Below are 14,391 nucleotides of genomic sequence, written 5' to 3'. Positions count from 1 at the left end.
TTCAGACAGAAACGTGTTACGGTTTAAGTAAATATGAAATAATCAATGAGACTAACGCGACTACTAGTACGAGTGTGAATACTGAGAATGACAAAACTGAAACCTGTGAGACTGTAGCTGTCTGCGATAGTGGCAGCAAAAGGAAAAACCAGCAGCATTTACCAATGCAGGATAGTGATAGTAGTAGTACTAGTGACGATACTGACACTATAGGCAGAAAAAAATTTTGTGACTTTTTTGAAATTGAGGTGGACACCAGTACCAATGGCAAAAAACAAAAATGATGAATAAGCCAAATGTAAACCATGTTTTCAAAAACATAATAAAATTGAATTGAAGGGGTTATATTTTTAGGAGTGATTAATTTTTGAGAAAGAAAGTTTTTGACTTTCTACTACTCCATCTTGATACAAAAAACAAGGATGAAGGAATCTTCCAAGGAAAGGAAGGATGTAATCAATTTTAAAATAAGTAACTCTAAATACATGGATGTGTAGATCATGCAAAGAAGTAACTTTCAGACACAAACTGAAAGAAAGTCCTCCTGAAACAGCTACTTTCATATAAACATTGAATAACACGAAAGAAAAAAATCTTTCGAAACAAATACTTCTACATGAACACTCAATTATACAGAAGATACTTTTCTCTACTCAGTTTGTATTTCAAACATTCGTTGTGGAATAAAAATCAGATATCATTCACATGAGTTATACTTCAAATGAATGGTAATAAATTGCACTTACATGGAACACTGTCACCCTCACTGGTATACACCGATGTTTCGCCTTAAGACACTTGCCCCAAGGCTCTTCAGTACCAAATTGGAAAACATTATAGAAAATACACACAGTTCATTCATGAATTACGATTTTTTAATATCACGGAATTAGCTTGATCTGCTTATGTCATCGATGACATCGTAATGTCATTCATTCACCTATTTGATTAAATCCCAGCCAAGATTACATCCTTCCTTTCCTTGGCAGATTCCCTCATCCTTGTTTTTTGTATCAAGATGGAGTAGTAGAAAGCCAAAAACTTTCTTTCTAAAAAATAATAAAATTGTTTTCCTAAAAATGAAAAATTCTGGAACTTCTGGGTTGAAAAGACACTTAAAAGCAAAGTATGGGATGTTATTTGACGAAGAGTTTTCTCAAAGGGTGCCTGATCGAAGCAAGTTTCAATGTTCTGCGTCAAGTGAAAGTGGAAGAAAGTCAGAGTAAAGAGAATATAAGTTGAGATTCAAGAGAATAGTGCTAAATTTGTTATTTAAAATAAAATCTAGTTTGCAATTTTATTTTCAACAGGATTAGGTAAATATCACATATTATTTTTAATTGACATATTTGGAAAATGTTTTAGTAAAAAAAGTGTCCAATAAATCTTTTTCAATAATCTTTTTCACAAATAAATACGTTTTAGAGTTTTCATTGTTAGTCAAGATATTTCAAGATTTGTTGTTTTCTTGACAAGAAATCTTGGTATTGACATAAAGTTTCTTGTCTTGTCCTGAAATCAAGACAAGATCTTGAAATTTTCAAGAACTTGGCGACCCCTAACGGAAACAACTTTACCCACCTTTATCATACTTGGAAATTTCCCTTCAGCGAAAGATACATTTACCAGATATGTCACAGGAAAAATAATATGATGTAACACAGTTTTAACAAAGAAAGCCGGCATTTTATCAAAGCCAAAAAATTTTGAATTTTTCAAACAAGATATCATTACGAACATTCGTGAATGTATAGAGTTTCATGTTTAGATTATAATCAACACAATCACCCGTATGAAAAAAATGTTTTTTTGTGGAATGTTGTTTATTACATCGTATGGTACTTGTTTGAAAAAATGGTGAACACATTTTTTTGCTGCCTCGGCATTGCCTATAAGCTCTCCACCGTCAACGGAAAGAGCAATATTATTCGGAGAATTACCTTTTATGGTTAACTACTTGACTATGGTCCAACATGTTTTATCCAAGTTATTGTCGGTGTTAGATATTCTATTTTAATAAAACAAACTATTCTTATTTTCTACAAGACAGCGATGTTTGTATTTTATTGACTTGTAGATGATATTTAATTCAGAAAATTGTTTGGATATCCTGTATAAATCCTGCAAATCAAAGCTTGAAATTCTTACTTCTGAATCTACCCAACCCTTATTGTCTGAACGAATATATTTAGTTTTTTCGGAAAACTTACTGAACTTTTATCCCAACACCAAACCGTTATTTTAAACACCTCGACACGTGTTTGGAGCACCAAGTGATCATCTTCAAGAGGAAGATTTAACTATACAATGCTGTCCTTATTTATCCCATAGATACCTCTGCTAGCTACCTGCGTCTAAATTGTCTCCAATTAATTTTACAATGTTACCTTATCTACTAGTCTTGAATTTATTTTACAACGGAAGAAAAAGTTTAGATTTAGAATGAACGAAATCTCGACGGAAATCAAGGTAACTATATCCCAGTTCCATAGCACCAATATACGAAAAACTATGCAAAGATTTTCAAGGAACTAGGTATAAAGGTGGTATTTGAAACCAGTCATACGCTGCAGAGCCTTTTAGAAAATCCAAAGGACAAAGTCGAGAATTCGGAAAAGTCTGGAATTCAGGAAATTAAATGTAAGGACTGCGATCCAAAATATTATGGACAGACTGAAAGATCTATTGAAATAAGATATAAAGAACATTTAGTCCACCTTAAATATGAAAGACCATAAAAATCAGCAGTCGCCCATCAAATTCTGCAACAAAACCATTCCATTGAATTTAGTTCATTACGAAGTTAACAACAAATGCATATGAGAGAATAGAAATAAGTAATCAGATATAATAATATTATGAATAACGATGGTGGACAACATTGTATGTATATTTAGTTTAATCTTTCTCTTGAAGATGGTCACTTGGTGATCGAAACACGTGTTGAGGTATTGAAAATAACGGTTTGGTGTTGGGATAAAACTTCAGTAATATTCATTACAGCATCAAAGGTTCCAAACAGTGCATCACATGTTTTCAAAGTTATATAGAAATATTTTGTGAAAGTACGCAAAAGCATCATCAATATTTTGAATCTGATATAAATTCTGCCAATATTCTTCGCTTATTTCAGTCGAAAAATTTTCCACTTGCCATGCTTTATACAGTGCTAGTCAAAAGTCCCCTCCCCCCCTCGTATCTTTTGAACGGGTATACTTCTAATAATGAAATTTGGAGGGTGGAAATAAACGGATGTAGGCTTCTTAACTGGTCATAACAGGTGACGCAATAGTCATAAATGACGTCACAAGGCCACTGTGACCAAAAATTTTAAATGGGACCCTATGGCAAGTGACAGCTCGTTTGAAAGGTATTGAAAATACCTATTCAGTCATACCAATTTTGTTTGGGTTTCGGCTGATTTTGATTGATAAATTGAAGAAATACGAAAATTATAGTTTCGCATTTAATTAATAAAGATTTAAGAACCAGTTCTTATAATAAGTGTTCAAAATGTGCTCCATCTATTTCCTGGCAGTAATGCATCCTATTGCTAAACTCTTGTCGTACTCGTCCCAGTGTGTCAGCGGAAATTGCCCTACATTCTTCAACAATTCGTTGTTTCAGAATGGCAATACTGTCAGGTGCTGTAGCGTAAACCTTAGATTTCAAGTACCCCCATAGAAAAAAATCTAATGGTGTAAGGTCCGGTGACCGAGCTGGCCATTCGATCGAACCTCGTCGTCCAATCCATCTACCACGATATTCTTCATCTAGGTAACGTCTTACTGCACCGTAATAGTGTGCAGGAGCACCATCTTGTTGAAACGTTATTTCCAAGTTGTCGAATTCATCTGGATTATCTTCTAGAATTTCAAGAATTAACGCCTCAATATCAGTTTGTAACATCTCCAGATACAATTCACCGGTTAAGTTAGCATTGAGAAAAAGAGGCCCAACTATGTGGTTTCCCAAAATAACTGCCCAAACATTTACTTTTTCTGGAAATTGAGTATGTTTTTCACGAAAGATGTGAGGATTTGTGTCACTCCAATACCTCACATTTTGAGTGTTAACATTTCCATTGAGAAAGAAAGTACTTTTGTCACTAAAACAAATTGTCTGTATGTAGCCTGGTTGTTGGTTCATTTTATCGGACATAGTTTCACAGAATTCTAGTCTTCGGTCGGGGTCATCATCTGAAAGTTGGTGCACCATTTTTAATTTGTATGGATGAAATTTGTTTTTAGCCAACACCCTATGTACTGTCCTTTGACTGACTTCACAGATAGACGCAACTTGGGCTGTGGAAGAAGTAGGGTTCACTACCATTTCTCCAAGTATGTCAATTTTTTTGTCATCACTAATTGTTGGTCGACCAGATCGTTTGGCATCTTGAACACTACCTGATGCTTCAAACTTCCGAAGAAGCTCCCTCAAATAAACCCTCGATATAGGGCGATCGGGGTACCTCTCATTAAACAGTCGTTCCGCTGCATGGAAATTGTTTCTACATTCACCAATTATTAAGATAGCTGCTACTTTGTCGGCTACAGTACGTACCATTTTGCCTATGTAAACACTTAAACGTCTCGTTAAACAATAGCTTAGGTAAATTTTCAAGGTATAAACATTTTTGACAAGTAGATAATTCAAACACGTCAACCTTTTTGACAATGAACCAGAGGCGTACTTTAAAATCTTTATTAATTAAATGTGAAACAATAATTTTCGTATTTCTTCAATTTATCAATCAAAATCAGCCGAAACCCAAACAAAATTGGTATGACTGAATAGGTATTTTCAATACCTTTCAAACGAGCTGTCACTTGCCATAGGGTCCCCTTGTGACGTCATTTATGACTATTGCGTCACCTGTTATGACCAGTTAAGAAGCCTACATCCGTTTATTTCCACCCTCCAAATTTCATTATTATAAGTATACCCGTTCCAAAGATACGAGGGGGGGAGGGACTTTTGACTAGCACTGTATATAAATATATATATATATATATAATATATATATATACATTATATATATATATATATATATATATATATATATATATATTGAATGATGCAACTAATTTTCCTTTATTTTCAACGAGCGCTTTCGACAGCTATGTCATCATCATATATATAGATATATATATATATATATATATATATATATATATATATATATATATATATATATATATATATATATATATACTATCACTATTTTTGAGTTCTCAATCTCATACTTCAATACAGTTACATACTAAATAACAAGGTAAATAATAACATAAATAACCAAGGTATTCAATCTATCAAAGTAATTTTATGAGAAAAATAATTTTGATTTTCCGTGACGTCAAAACTCTTCACAAGATAATGATCAATTAAGATAGAATCACTGAATGTGAAACATTTTATTGACATGAGTAAAATGTAAAAAAATAAACAATGGAAAATAAAGCCCAAAAAGTAATCTGTAGAAAAACCAAATCATTTTGAACCTAATTGAAATAACTAAAAAAATATACTTGGAACCTTTGGAACCTTGGCCTGGGGCTTGAACCAACACGGCGGCCGATTTGAGTCAGTGAACAAAGCAACCACGTTGAACCGACCGGCTACCGGTTGACAATCATAGCGGCTGGAGAAATGTATAGTAAAATGATTTCGTAATGTTATTCAATGGAACAACTCAATAAATTATAGGCCCTGAAGAAGCTTCCCATTACCAGCGAAAGCTTGGCGAAGTAGAGCAGAGTTTTTATTTTTCATTGTTTGACTGAGAGACCCCGTTAATCCATTTTACTATATACGAGTATATATATATATATATATATATATATATATATATATATATATATATATATATATATATATATATATATATATATAAAGCGATGGGTAGTCTTGACTGACTAGTTAAGGAGAAATACGGAATAATGTTGGGGATGCAGTCAAAATTGCTGGGCTGTTGTTTAAAGAATACTCTTTGTTATATGGTCGAGCTTTCGAGAATGTTTATTCCCTTTATCAAGACATCCACAATAAATTGATAACATTGAAGCAAAATTGTAAAACAATAGATAAAGTACTTACTAACTTGAGGTTATATTAAAAAGTCGAAAATTTCACTGAGAAACACAAAGAACCTTTTTTTGTGTTTCTCAGTGAAATTTTCGACTTTTTAATATAACCTCAAGTTAGTAAGTACTTTTTTATCTATTGTTTTACAATTTTGCTTCAATGTTATCAATTTATTGTAGATGTCTTGATAAAGGGAATAAACATTCTCGAAAGCTCGACCATATAACAAAGAGTATTCTTTAAACAACAGCCCAGCAATTTTGACTGCATCCCCAACATTATTCCGTATTTCTTATATATATATATATATATATATATATATATATATATATATAATATATAATATATATAATATATATATATCGACTAAGACAAATGTGAAAATATGTGCAGTAGTAACCAAGACATTCCTTTGAAATATACCGTCAAAAGACACACTGGACCGACTTGGCTCTTTCCATAGGAAGAAAATATTATTTTCTGTTGGGAGTTTAAAGGCCATAGTAGAGGGGTTAGTCGTGATATTCTTCAATTTATTTCGAGAGCACATTGAATAGAAAGCTATAAGCTATAGGTACAACGAAGAAGCTAGTTGTTCGGGAACCGTGAAGCGTCAGAAACTGTCAGCATTAAATATAAGTATAAAAACAATTGTTATGAATGCTTATAATCCTTCAGGAAAACAATATGCGCCCGAAATAAAGAGTAAGGAGGAAGTAGTGCAAAAATGCGTGAGTATAACCGGTGTCAATAGATTGATAATCTTTAGAATTCTCAAGGAACTCAAGGAAAACAACAGCTCTTTGGAAAGTATCCACTGGCAGAAAATGTTGGTTATTGACAAAGCAGTCAAGAATTCTATTAGGGAAATAGTACACTCTTTTTACATAAAAAACGAAATACCTATATTAGATAAAGTTTTGTCAGTTATTCGTGAAGACAATTTTTTCCTGATATAAGAACTAGATTATGGAAGATACTTATTACAAGAGCTAAACTTCACTTTTGCAATACAAGATAAAAAGAACATGTCAATAGAAAAATCAGAGATTGTAGCATGGAAAAGAAACTATTTGAGAGAAATAAAGAAAGCCAGAACACTGGGTAAATCTATTTTTTATTTGGATGAAGCATGGGTCAATGAGAGTCATACCGTCTCGAAGGTTTGGCAAGACCAGAAAATCAAAAGTGGAAGACAAGCCTTCATGGAAGATTGGTCCACTGGTTTGACAATTCCAGTTGACAAGGTCGTCGTCTGATCATTACTCACATAGGCAGCAGTGAGGGATTCGTGAAAGATAGATTGATGCTGTTTGAATCGAATAAAAATGGAGATAGTCATCAAGAAATGGATGCTACAGTATTTGAAGAATGATATTGAAACATATTTGTAAAACTTCCGCATGAATCCACGACCTCCCTGTAAATTTAGCTCAGGAGCGAGTCTACAGACGAAATGGATGTCGAGTTTACGACTCCAACGGACCTCATTGTAAATTTAGTTCAGGAGCGAGTCTACAGAGGAGATGGATGTCGAGTTTACGACTCCAATTGACCTCCCTGTACATTTAGTTCAGGAGCGAGAGCTGCGGCGTACTCAGAATCTGTCTCAGGTGGGGGAAATAACCCCCCATGAGCAGGTTAGCAAACTTTTGCGCTCAAATGAGGTTTCATCAAAACCAGAAGCAAAAAAGCCCTGCACGGCTGAATCTGAGATATCGTCAGGTGTAGCTGACATGCAAAAACCCTCATATGGGAAGGTTGTCGTAGGTATCAAGGTGGGAAACTTGCAACTTGACTATCCGACTACCTCACTAAAAGAGCATATGCTTAGTGCCTGCCCCGCTGGGGACCGATTCAGGTCTTTAGAGTTCGGCAGAACCGTACTCTCACCATCGGACCTGAAATACCAATCACCATATAAACGAATCGGCTTCGTTAAGAAGCTGGGTTTGTTTGGCCGAGAGAGAATAGGTGTGTGCCACAATAAACCCTTGCGGGTTTCGGTGGAGGGTCGAATAGACCTACTCACTTTGGACCTAACTTAACCTTTATTATTCTGTAAGTGAATTTATGGGTTTGTTTTCTGACCGACTTCTGCATTTTATCTGCGTTGAAACCATTATTACGGCCTATCTGTGTAATTATTTCAATTTCCCTAACTAGGTTATTAGCAGACCAAGGCAGTGAGAATTCTCTGTGCGACATTGAATTGTAGGCTGCTAATTTATGACTGTCTGGATGGAAAGAATCACTAGGAATGGTAATGGCTGTAAAGCTAGGTTTTCTGAAAACATTGAACTCAAATTTATTCTTATTCTGATTGTGTGTAATGGTCAGGTCTAAGAAATGTAATTGTTTTTCTATCTCTGTTTCGAGTGTGAACTGAATGTTGCTATTCAGATTATTTTTAGTTCAATGTATAAATTTGAAAATGTCCTTATTGACGAAACTGCAATAACGTCAGTTACAAATAAAAGTGGTAAAAACACAGAAAGTTTCAATTCTCTTTTCTTCATTATTATTTCGTAACATGTAGTAACGGCTACATCCATCAATTCATTGAATAAATAAATAAATAAATATTATTTTCATCAGTCTTGAGTATGAATCTCCAGTCTACAGTCAAGGTTTTCAACATCGAATGGAATGTACTCATTCCTATCTTGTTCGTTTTTTGACTGATATTCAGGAATATTGGAATGCTGATTTTTTATATTTATAACGAATGTAAGAAGGTGCAATATTTTCGTTTGTTTTGGATGTAAGTTTGTCTGTCAGTGCAATTCCGGAATAGTAGATATCCTACCTTGACTGCCTCAACATATCTTGGAGTGGAATAGCTACAGTTGGCGGTATGATCACAGATCCTGGAGTCTTGGATTTCAAGTAAAATTCAAGTGAAGAACCATTGGGTTATATGAAAAATGTCTCAGGAAATGTGATGGTCGCATTATCATTCAATTTTGGGGTAAGTTGTTTTGTACAAATGAATTGAATATGTATACCGATATGTTCAGGCTTGTTGAGATAGATTGGAAAGGCAGTTCAAAATATATTATGAACCTGTGGAACATTTATTCACCTGATTACTAAACTTCCCATTGCATGTACGAAAATGAAAATATTTCAAACTAGAATTAAATGACTCGACATCACCACACTATCAAAATTCGTCGCCAAAAAAGAACAGATGATTCAAGTTCGTTTCTAAAATAACATGACGTAAATATTAAGGTTAGTTTATTACCCATGAAAAATGTGTTACTACATACTCGTATGTACCTGATAACAAAAGATGATCCACAAAGAAAACAATTTGCACGGAAGCGGTGTTACTATAACAAAAACTGCCGGAAACCCATCAACAGTCACTTTTTATATCGTGTTATTTACGTTCTGTCGTTGCACGTTCCTTGTCGTTATCACACTTAATAAAACGTATTGATTAATCGAAAGGTCGTCGGAGACTGAGAAACTCCGTCACCTGTTTCGACACCAAACACGGCCGAGCACAATAAAAATACAGAATGTGCTTCAAAAAATGAAAAGTGACTGAATTTTGATCTCTACAATATCATTCGATGTTGTACTCCTGCAATGATGTGGAGGGGATCCTGCCAGACTCACTCCGATCGAGGAGAGCAGGAACAATATCCATAGGCGTAGTGCGCACGAAGCGGATGAAATTCACCTCGAGACAAATATGACGTAAAACGACGCGACATAGGTACGCATAAGCACGATGAATTTTCATTATCTTAGTTTATTTTTGACTCTGTAAATAATAGACATATGTGCATCCCTCCGAGTATACAAATGTAACGATATAAAAAAGAATAGGAAATGAAATTACAGTATCTGCACATAAAAATATTGTTTCATTTCTGGATTTTGAAATGAGTAGATCAATTATTTAATCATAGAACTTTATTTCTACAACAATTATTTAATCATAGAACTTTATTTCTGGAACTCATAGTTTCAGATATGCACAGAAAGTGAAAAAATCGCTGAAATTTGTTAAACTTCAGAACACGTTATTTCATGTTTAAATTGAAACGGTGTATTTTTAGGAAAGATTCATTTTTGGGAAAGGAAGGTATTGGGTGTCTACCAGTGAGGATGACATTGTTCCATGTAAGTGAAATTTTACTTTTTTTCGTCGATTATATTGTGTAGGAATCCTGTGAATGATATCTGATTCGATTCCATGACGAATGTTTAGAATACAAACGGAATAGATAAAATGTTTCTTTGTATAATTCAGCGTTCATATAAAAGTATTTGTTTCGGAAGTATTTTTCTATTCAATATTTATATAAAAATAGCTGTTTCGGGAGAGCTTTTTTTCCAGTTTGTGTCTGAAAATTACTTCTTTGCATGATCTATACATCTTTGTATAGAGTTAATTCTTGAAATTGATTGATTCCTTCCTTAATTTGAAAGATTCCCTCATTTTTCATTTCACGATGGAGAAATAGAAATCGAAAGCTTTTCTTTCTCAAACGTTATTTCAGTAATAACTCATTCAAGGTAAACAAGTATTGAAAGTAAATCCTCAAGATCTCAAAAGTTTCATCGATAAATTTCCATTTTTCAACGAAAACCATCATAGTGAAACCACAACTCGGTATGACGATTGGTTGTATCTCTATTGTTTAAAAAAATGAACATTTTCTAAGAGAAAGTTTAAGTCGAGTGATATTCATAAAGATTATTTCCTGAAATTCAACAAAATCATTTGTTTCAATGTACAATTATTAAAGATACAATATTGGAATATATGAACAGACTAGGTACGCAAATGAGTGAATTTGTATTTTCAGCAAATGATTTCATTGTTGAAATCTATCGTGCCTTGATATGAGACCGCAAAGCCAGCACCCGAGTCACCAGACTTACTGGATGCAGCTAGATTCATTAACTGTACGCCGCATATTCTTTTCGATTTTGAAAATAATGTTCCAATTCGAATTGAAAATGTTTTATTATACATAAGTTTTGATTTAGATATTGCGATTTCTGGATATCATATACGAATTGTTGGTATTCAAGGTGGAGCTTGAATAGAGAAATTGTTGTCGTGAGGTATCTTGCATCTGTTCATTATGTTGGTGAGTTTTATTTGATTAACATTTTCACAGTAGAGTTACAGTCTAGTCACTGCCATAATTATGTTGATGGGTTATTTGAAATTGAACAGTAGATATTTAAATGAAATAGTATCAGTCTCATGAGAACCACTCTGTAGCAAGTTCAACGTGCTAGAAACTCAATTCAAGTAGGTTTTCACTTCAAATTCAAGTCAGAACTGAAATAACTTCCACAATGTTCCACTTCCTCCTCTGAAGGGTTGTTTAAAAAATACCTGCGTTTTTTTGTTCCTACTAACTGTTCGAAGTAGAAATAAAGTTCAGAATTATGCATTGTGAGTTATTTTAGATTTTTAGATAGAATGCACCAAAAAGAAAATACAACCATACAGTCCATTTTCAGTTTTTACCATATAACGACCGGCGGTTGGAAAAGGAAAAGAATTATACGCTTCACAAAACTATCAAAATAAGAGAATCCTCACTTATTCACTGAACTATTAATACGACTGGTGAGAACATGTCCTCACTGAAATATTATTGCTCATGAAATGGTTTCAAAATTCATCTAAATTTACAACTTCTAGAATTAGTCCAGGAAAAGAAGGAGTGTTTGAAGTGTTCTGGAACAATGTATAAGATCAATCAAAATTACCACTTCTGAATATTTTTTGTGAATTCACAGAAATTTATAAAAATTCATGATCTACTCGATTTTTTTTTAGGACAAAATACGCGCACTACAGAAAAATCCTTAAAGCACTTTAAGACAGTGCCTGTGTGAATGTAGCGCTTTACGTTGGATTTGAAGATTAAATTCATTTGGAAAAACTTTCTCAGGAAGTTTATTTCACATGAACACAGTTCCCAAAATGAAAGAGTTCTTAAACAGTGAAGTTCGAGGTGTACTAATTTGAACTCCAAAACGATGAGCAGCCACAATCTGTCGCGTATTTCTGATTGATATGTACCGCTCTTGGTGGAATTGAATGTACCAATTCACTTGAACACTTCCCGTGAAAGTATCTCTGAAAGAGAGACGAATCTCCAACCTTTCTTTCATGTTCCAGACTATCAAGATTGCAAGTAATGTTGGTGTTCCCAATTTTGAATGGAATCCAGCAGCTCCAGAGTATGCTTAGGGGCGAAGCTCCATACATGAGAACAATACTCCAAAGAAGGTCTGATCTGAGCTTTATAAAACATCAAAAGTTGCCGAGGTGTATAGAGTGCTCCGGTTCGGAACAATGTTCCAAGCTTTTGAGAAACAGCCTTTTGCTATTCCAGCAACATGATTGTAACAAGGCATATTGGTGTCCATTTCAACCCCCAACAAACTCATCGAAGCAGAAAGCGGAATTGTTCATCCGGTTCGGAGACATTTATCTTTTTGAAAAAACCGATGCCTGAGTTTTTGTGGCATTGAATTGAACCTGGTTAATTTCACACCAATTCGAAATCACTTCTAGGTCCTCATTAAAATATGCAACCTCCTGCTGCTGGTAAAGATGTGCATCCGCAGCCAATGTCCTGGAATCCAAATGGAATGACTAGACAAATGTGCTGCCGTCGAAAAAGCAATATATTGGATTCTTGTGTTTTTCAGTAAGTCGTTGATATACAATAAAAAAGGGGGTTGGAGACAATATGGATCCCTGGGAAACACCAGCGTTGATGGTGAAAGTATTCGAGAGATACCCATCGACGGCCACTTGCAGGAAACGTTCTTTCAGAAAGATGAAGAGCCATACACAAAAATGATCCGACGAGCCATAGCATCAAAGTTTGGCCAGCAAACCCTCATGCCACACATGGTCAAAGGCCTTGTTAATATCAAGCGCAACAGCTCTTGACTCTCCATGTTTCTTGATTGCATTATTCCAAATAAAACCCCTCTGTTGTAAAACAGGTTGAAAAGTCTTCAAAATACAGGTGCGAGTTCATTTGCGCAATTTATAAGTACGATGACAGGCACTTCATCAGGACCAGACGATATTGTTATTAATATGTTTTAATGTGATCTTTTTCTCACTCAATCCAAAATTTTCCTGGTAGTCGAAATTTCCACTATCTCTCAGTGTACAAAAAGTACGGGTTTTGTATACTGAAAAGAAGAATATATTATCTTTGAATAATACTAATTTCGAAAAAATGGAAGAAATAGTATGGAAAACTAATTCACCGGAAACGCATTTAACTAAATGGCTTTTTGTATTGTATTTCCACGGACATGTGAGTGCCTCCGATAATGTCTCATCGATTTCCAATTTATATAGGTACAGAAGAGGCCGATTTTGTAAATCTAGATAACCAGGAGCAATTTGTTATATAATTTGATGACGCTAGGGGACGTAATGTGCCCTTAGTTTTTTCGAAATGTAAAAATGAACATATATGAATATATATATATATATATTATATATATATATATATATATATATATATATATATATATATATATATATATATATATATATATATATATATATATATATATATATCATCAATATTTGATATCAATTTGCTTGTGCGTCAGTCATATTTTTCGAAACATTCAGAAATGATAACAGAAACAGGCAAACCTTATCGTTCATTCCATATTCTTACTCATTCTGTTATTTAGTACTTCTCGATGTTCAGGTCTAAAATGGCAATTCCTAATTTAAACTGAACATGAACAAGTTGCTCACAAAAAAGGTATTCTCACATAAAGGTGTAATAATAATGATAATAATATTGAGATGAGAAGTGTCGAATTTATTGGAACTATTCAGTCCACACCCTCAGTCACCTAAAAGCTAATGAGCCTGATGTAGTTCTTCTGGACCATCAGAGCAAGATGATATTTCTGGTGGAGTTTTCAGCTCCGCGTGAGACGAAAAAAAAAAAGAAACACAGACGAAATATTGAGATATTCTCTTGCACTCCGCAGACTCTATGCAGACCACTGTGTTACAATTGCAGAAGCACATGATTCTTGCACCCATAGATCACTTACTTAATGGTATGGGCAGTGATCGTTAAAAATAATAATAATAATACACTCGGGGGACAAATGCAGAAGGCTGTCATTTTTGGCTCACTACGTCTGCTTAAGCCATATGATTTTCGGACATGATAATCACTAACATCACGGTGTGGAGAGTGATCACTGGTTGATGATGCTGACGAACAGCTCTAAATGTATCGGGGCTTAGGGGACAGGGCTCGA

General features: G+C 34.3%; 2 protein-coding genes across 13 annotated transcripts in view; one reads left to right on the top strand and one right to left on the bottom strand.

Annotated features, from left to right (window-relative positions):
- The window catches only part of ABCD (ATP binding cassette subfamily D), an 89,233-nt gene extending 79,615 nt beyond the window's left edge, over positions 1 to 9,618 (bottom strand). The window contains exon 1 of the mRNA XM_074184548.1: positions 9,370 to 9,618. The gene's annotated coding sequence lies outside the window, so the exon portion shown is untranslated. The remainder of the gene's footprint in view (positions 1 to 9,369) is intronic.
- LOC141486482 (uncharacterized) overlaps positions 8,597 to 14,391 on the top strand; it is a 78,339-nt gene continuing 72,544 nt past the window's right edge. For 4 of the 12 annotated variants that reach the window (XR_012467875.1, XR_012467867.1, XR_012467874.1 and 1 more), the window contains exons 1-2: positions 9,682 to 9,814; positions 10,161 to 10,224. Coding sequence is in view for 1 of the 12 variants with exons in the window: in XM_074184559.1 (XP_074040660.1) it covers positions 9,005 to 9,055; positions 10,161 to 10,224 (115 nt within the window). In the remaining 11 variants the exon portion in view is untranslated. Of the gene's footprint in view, positions 9,056 to 9,681; positions 10,225 to 10,913; positions 13,490 to 14,391 lie in introns of those variants that run through there. The other 8 variants (XR_012467872.1, XR_012467869.1, XM_074184555.1 and 5 more) reach the window with 6 other exon arrangements.

This window comes from Leptinotarsa decemlineata, unplaced genomic scaffold (genome assembly GCF_025532065.1).
Source record: "Leptinotarsa decemlineata unplaced genomic scaffold, Ldec_3_MD MMD2_tig00026354_RagTag_RagTag, whole genome shotgun sequence".
Lineage (NCBI taxonomy): Eukaryota > Metazoa > Arthropoda > Insecta > Coleoptera > Chrysomelidae > Leptinotarsa > Leptinotarsa decemlineata.
Note: the sequence above shows the minus strand (reverse complement) of the source record. Positions and strands in the feature narration are given on the sequence as shown.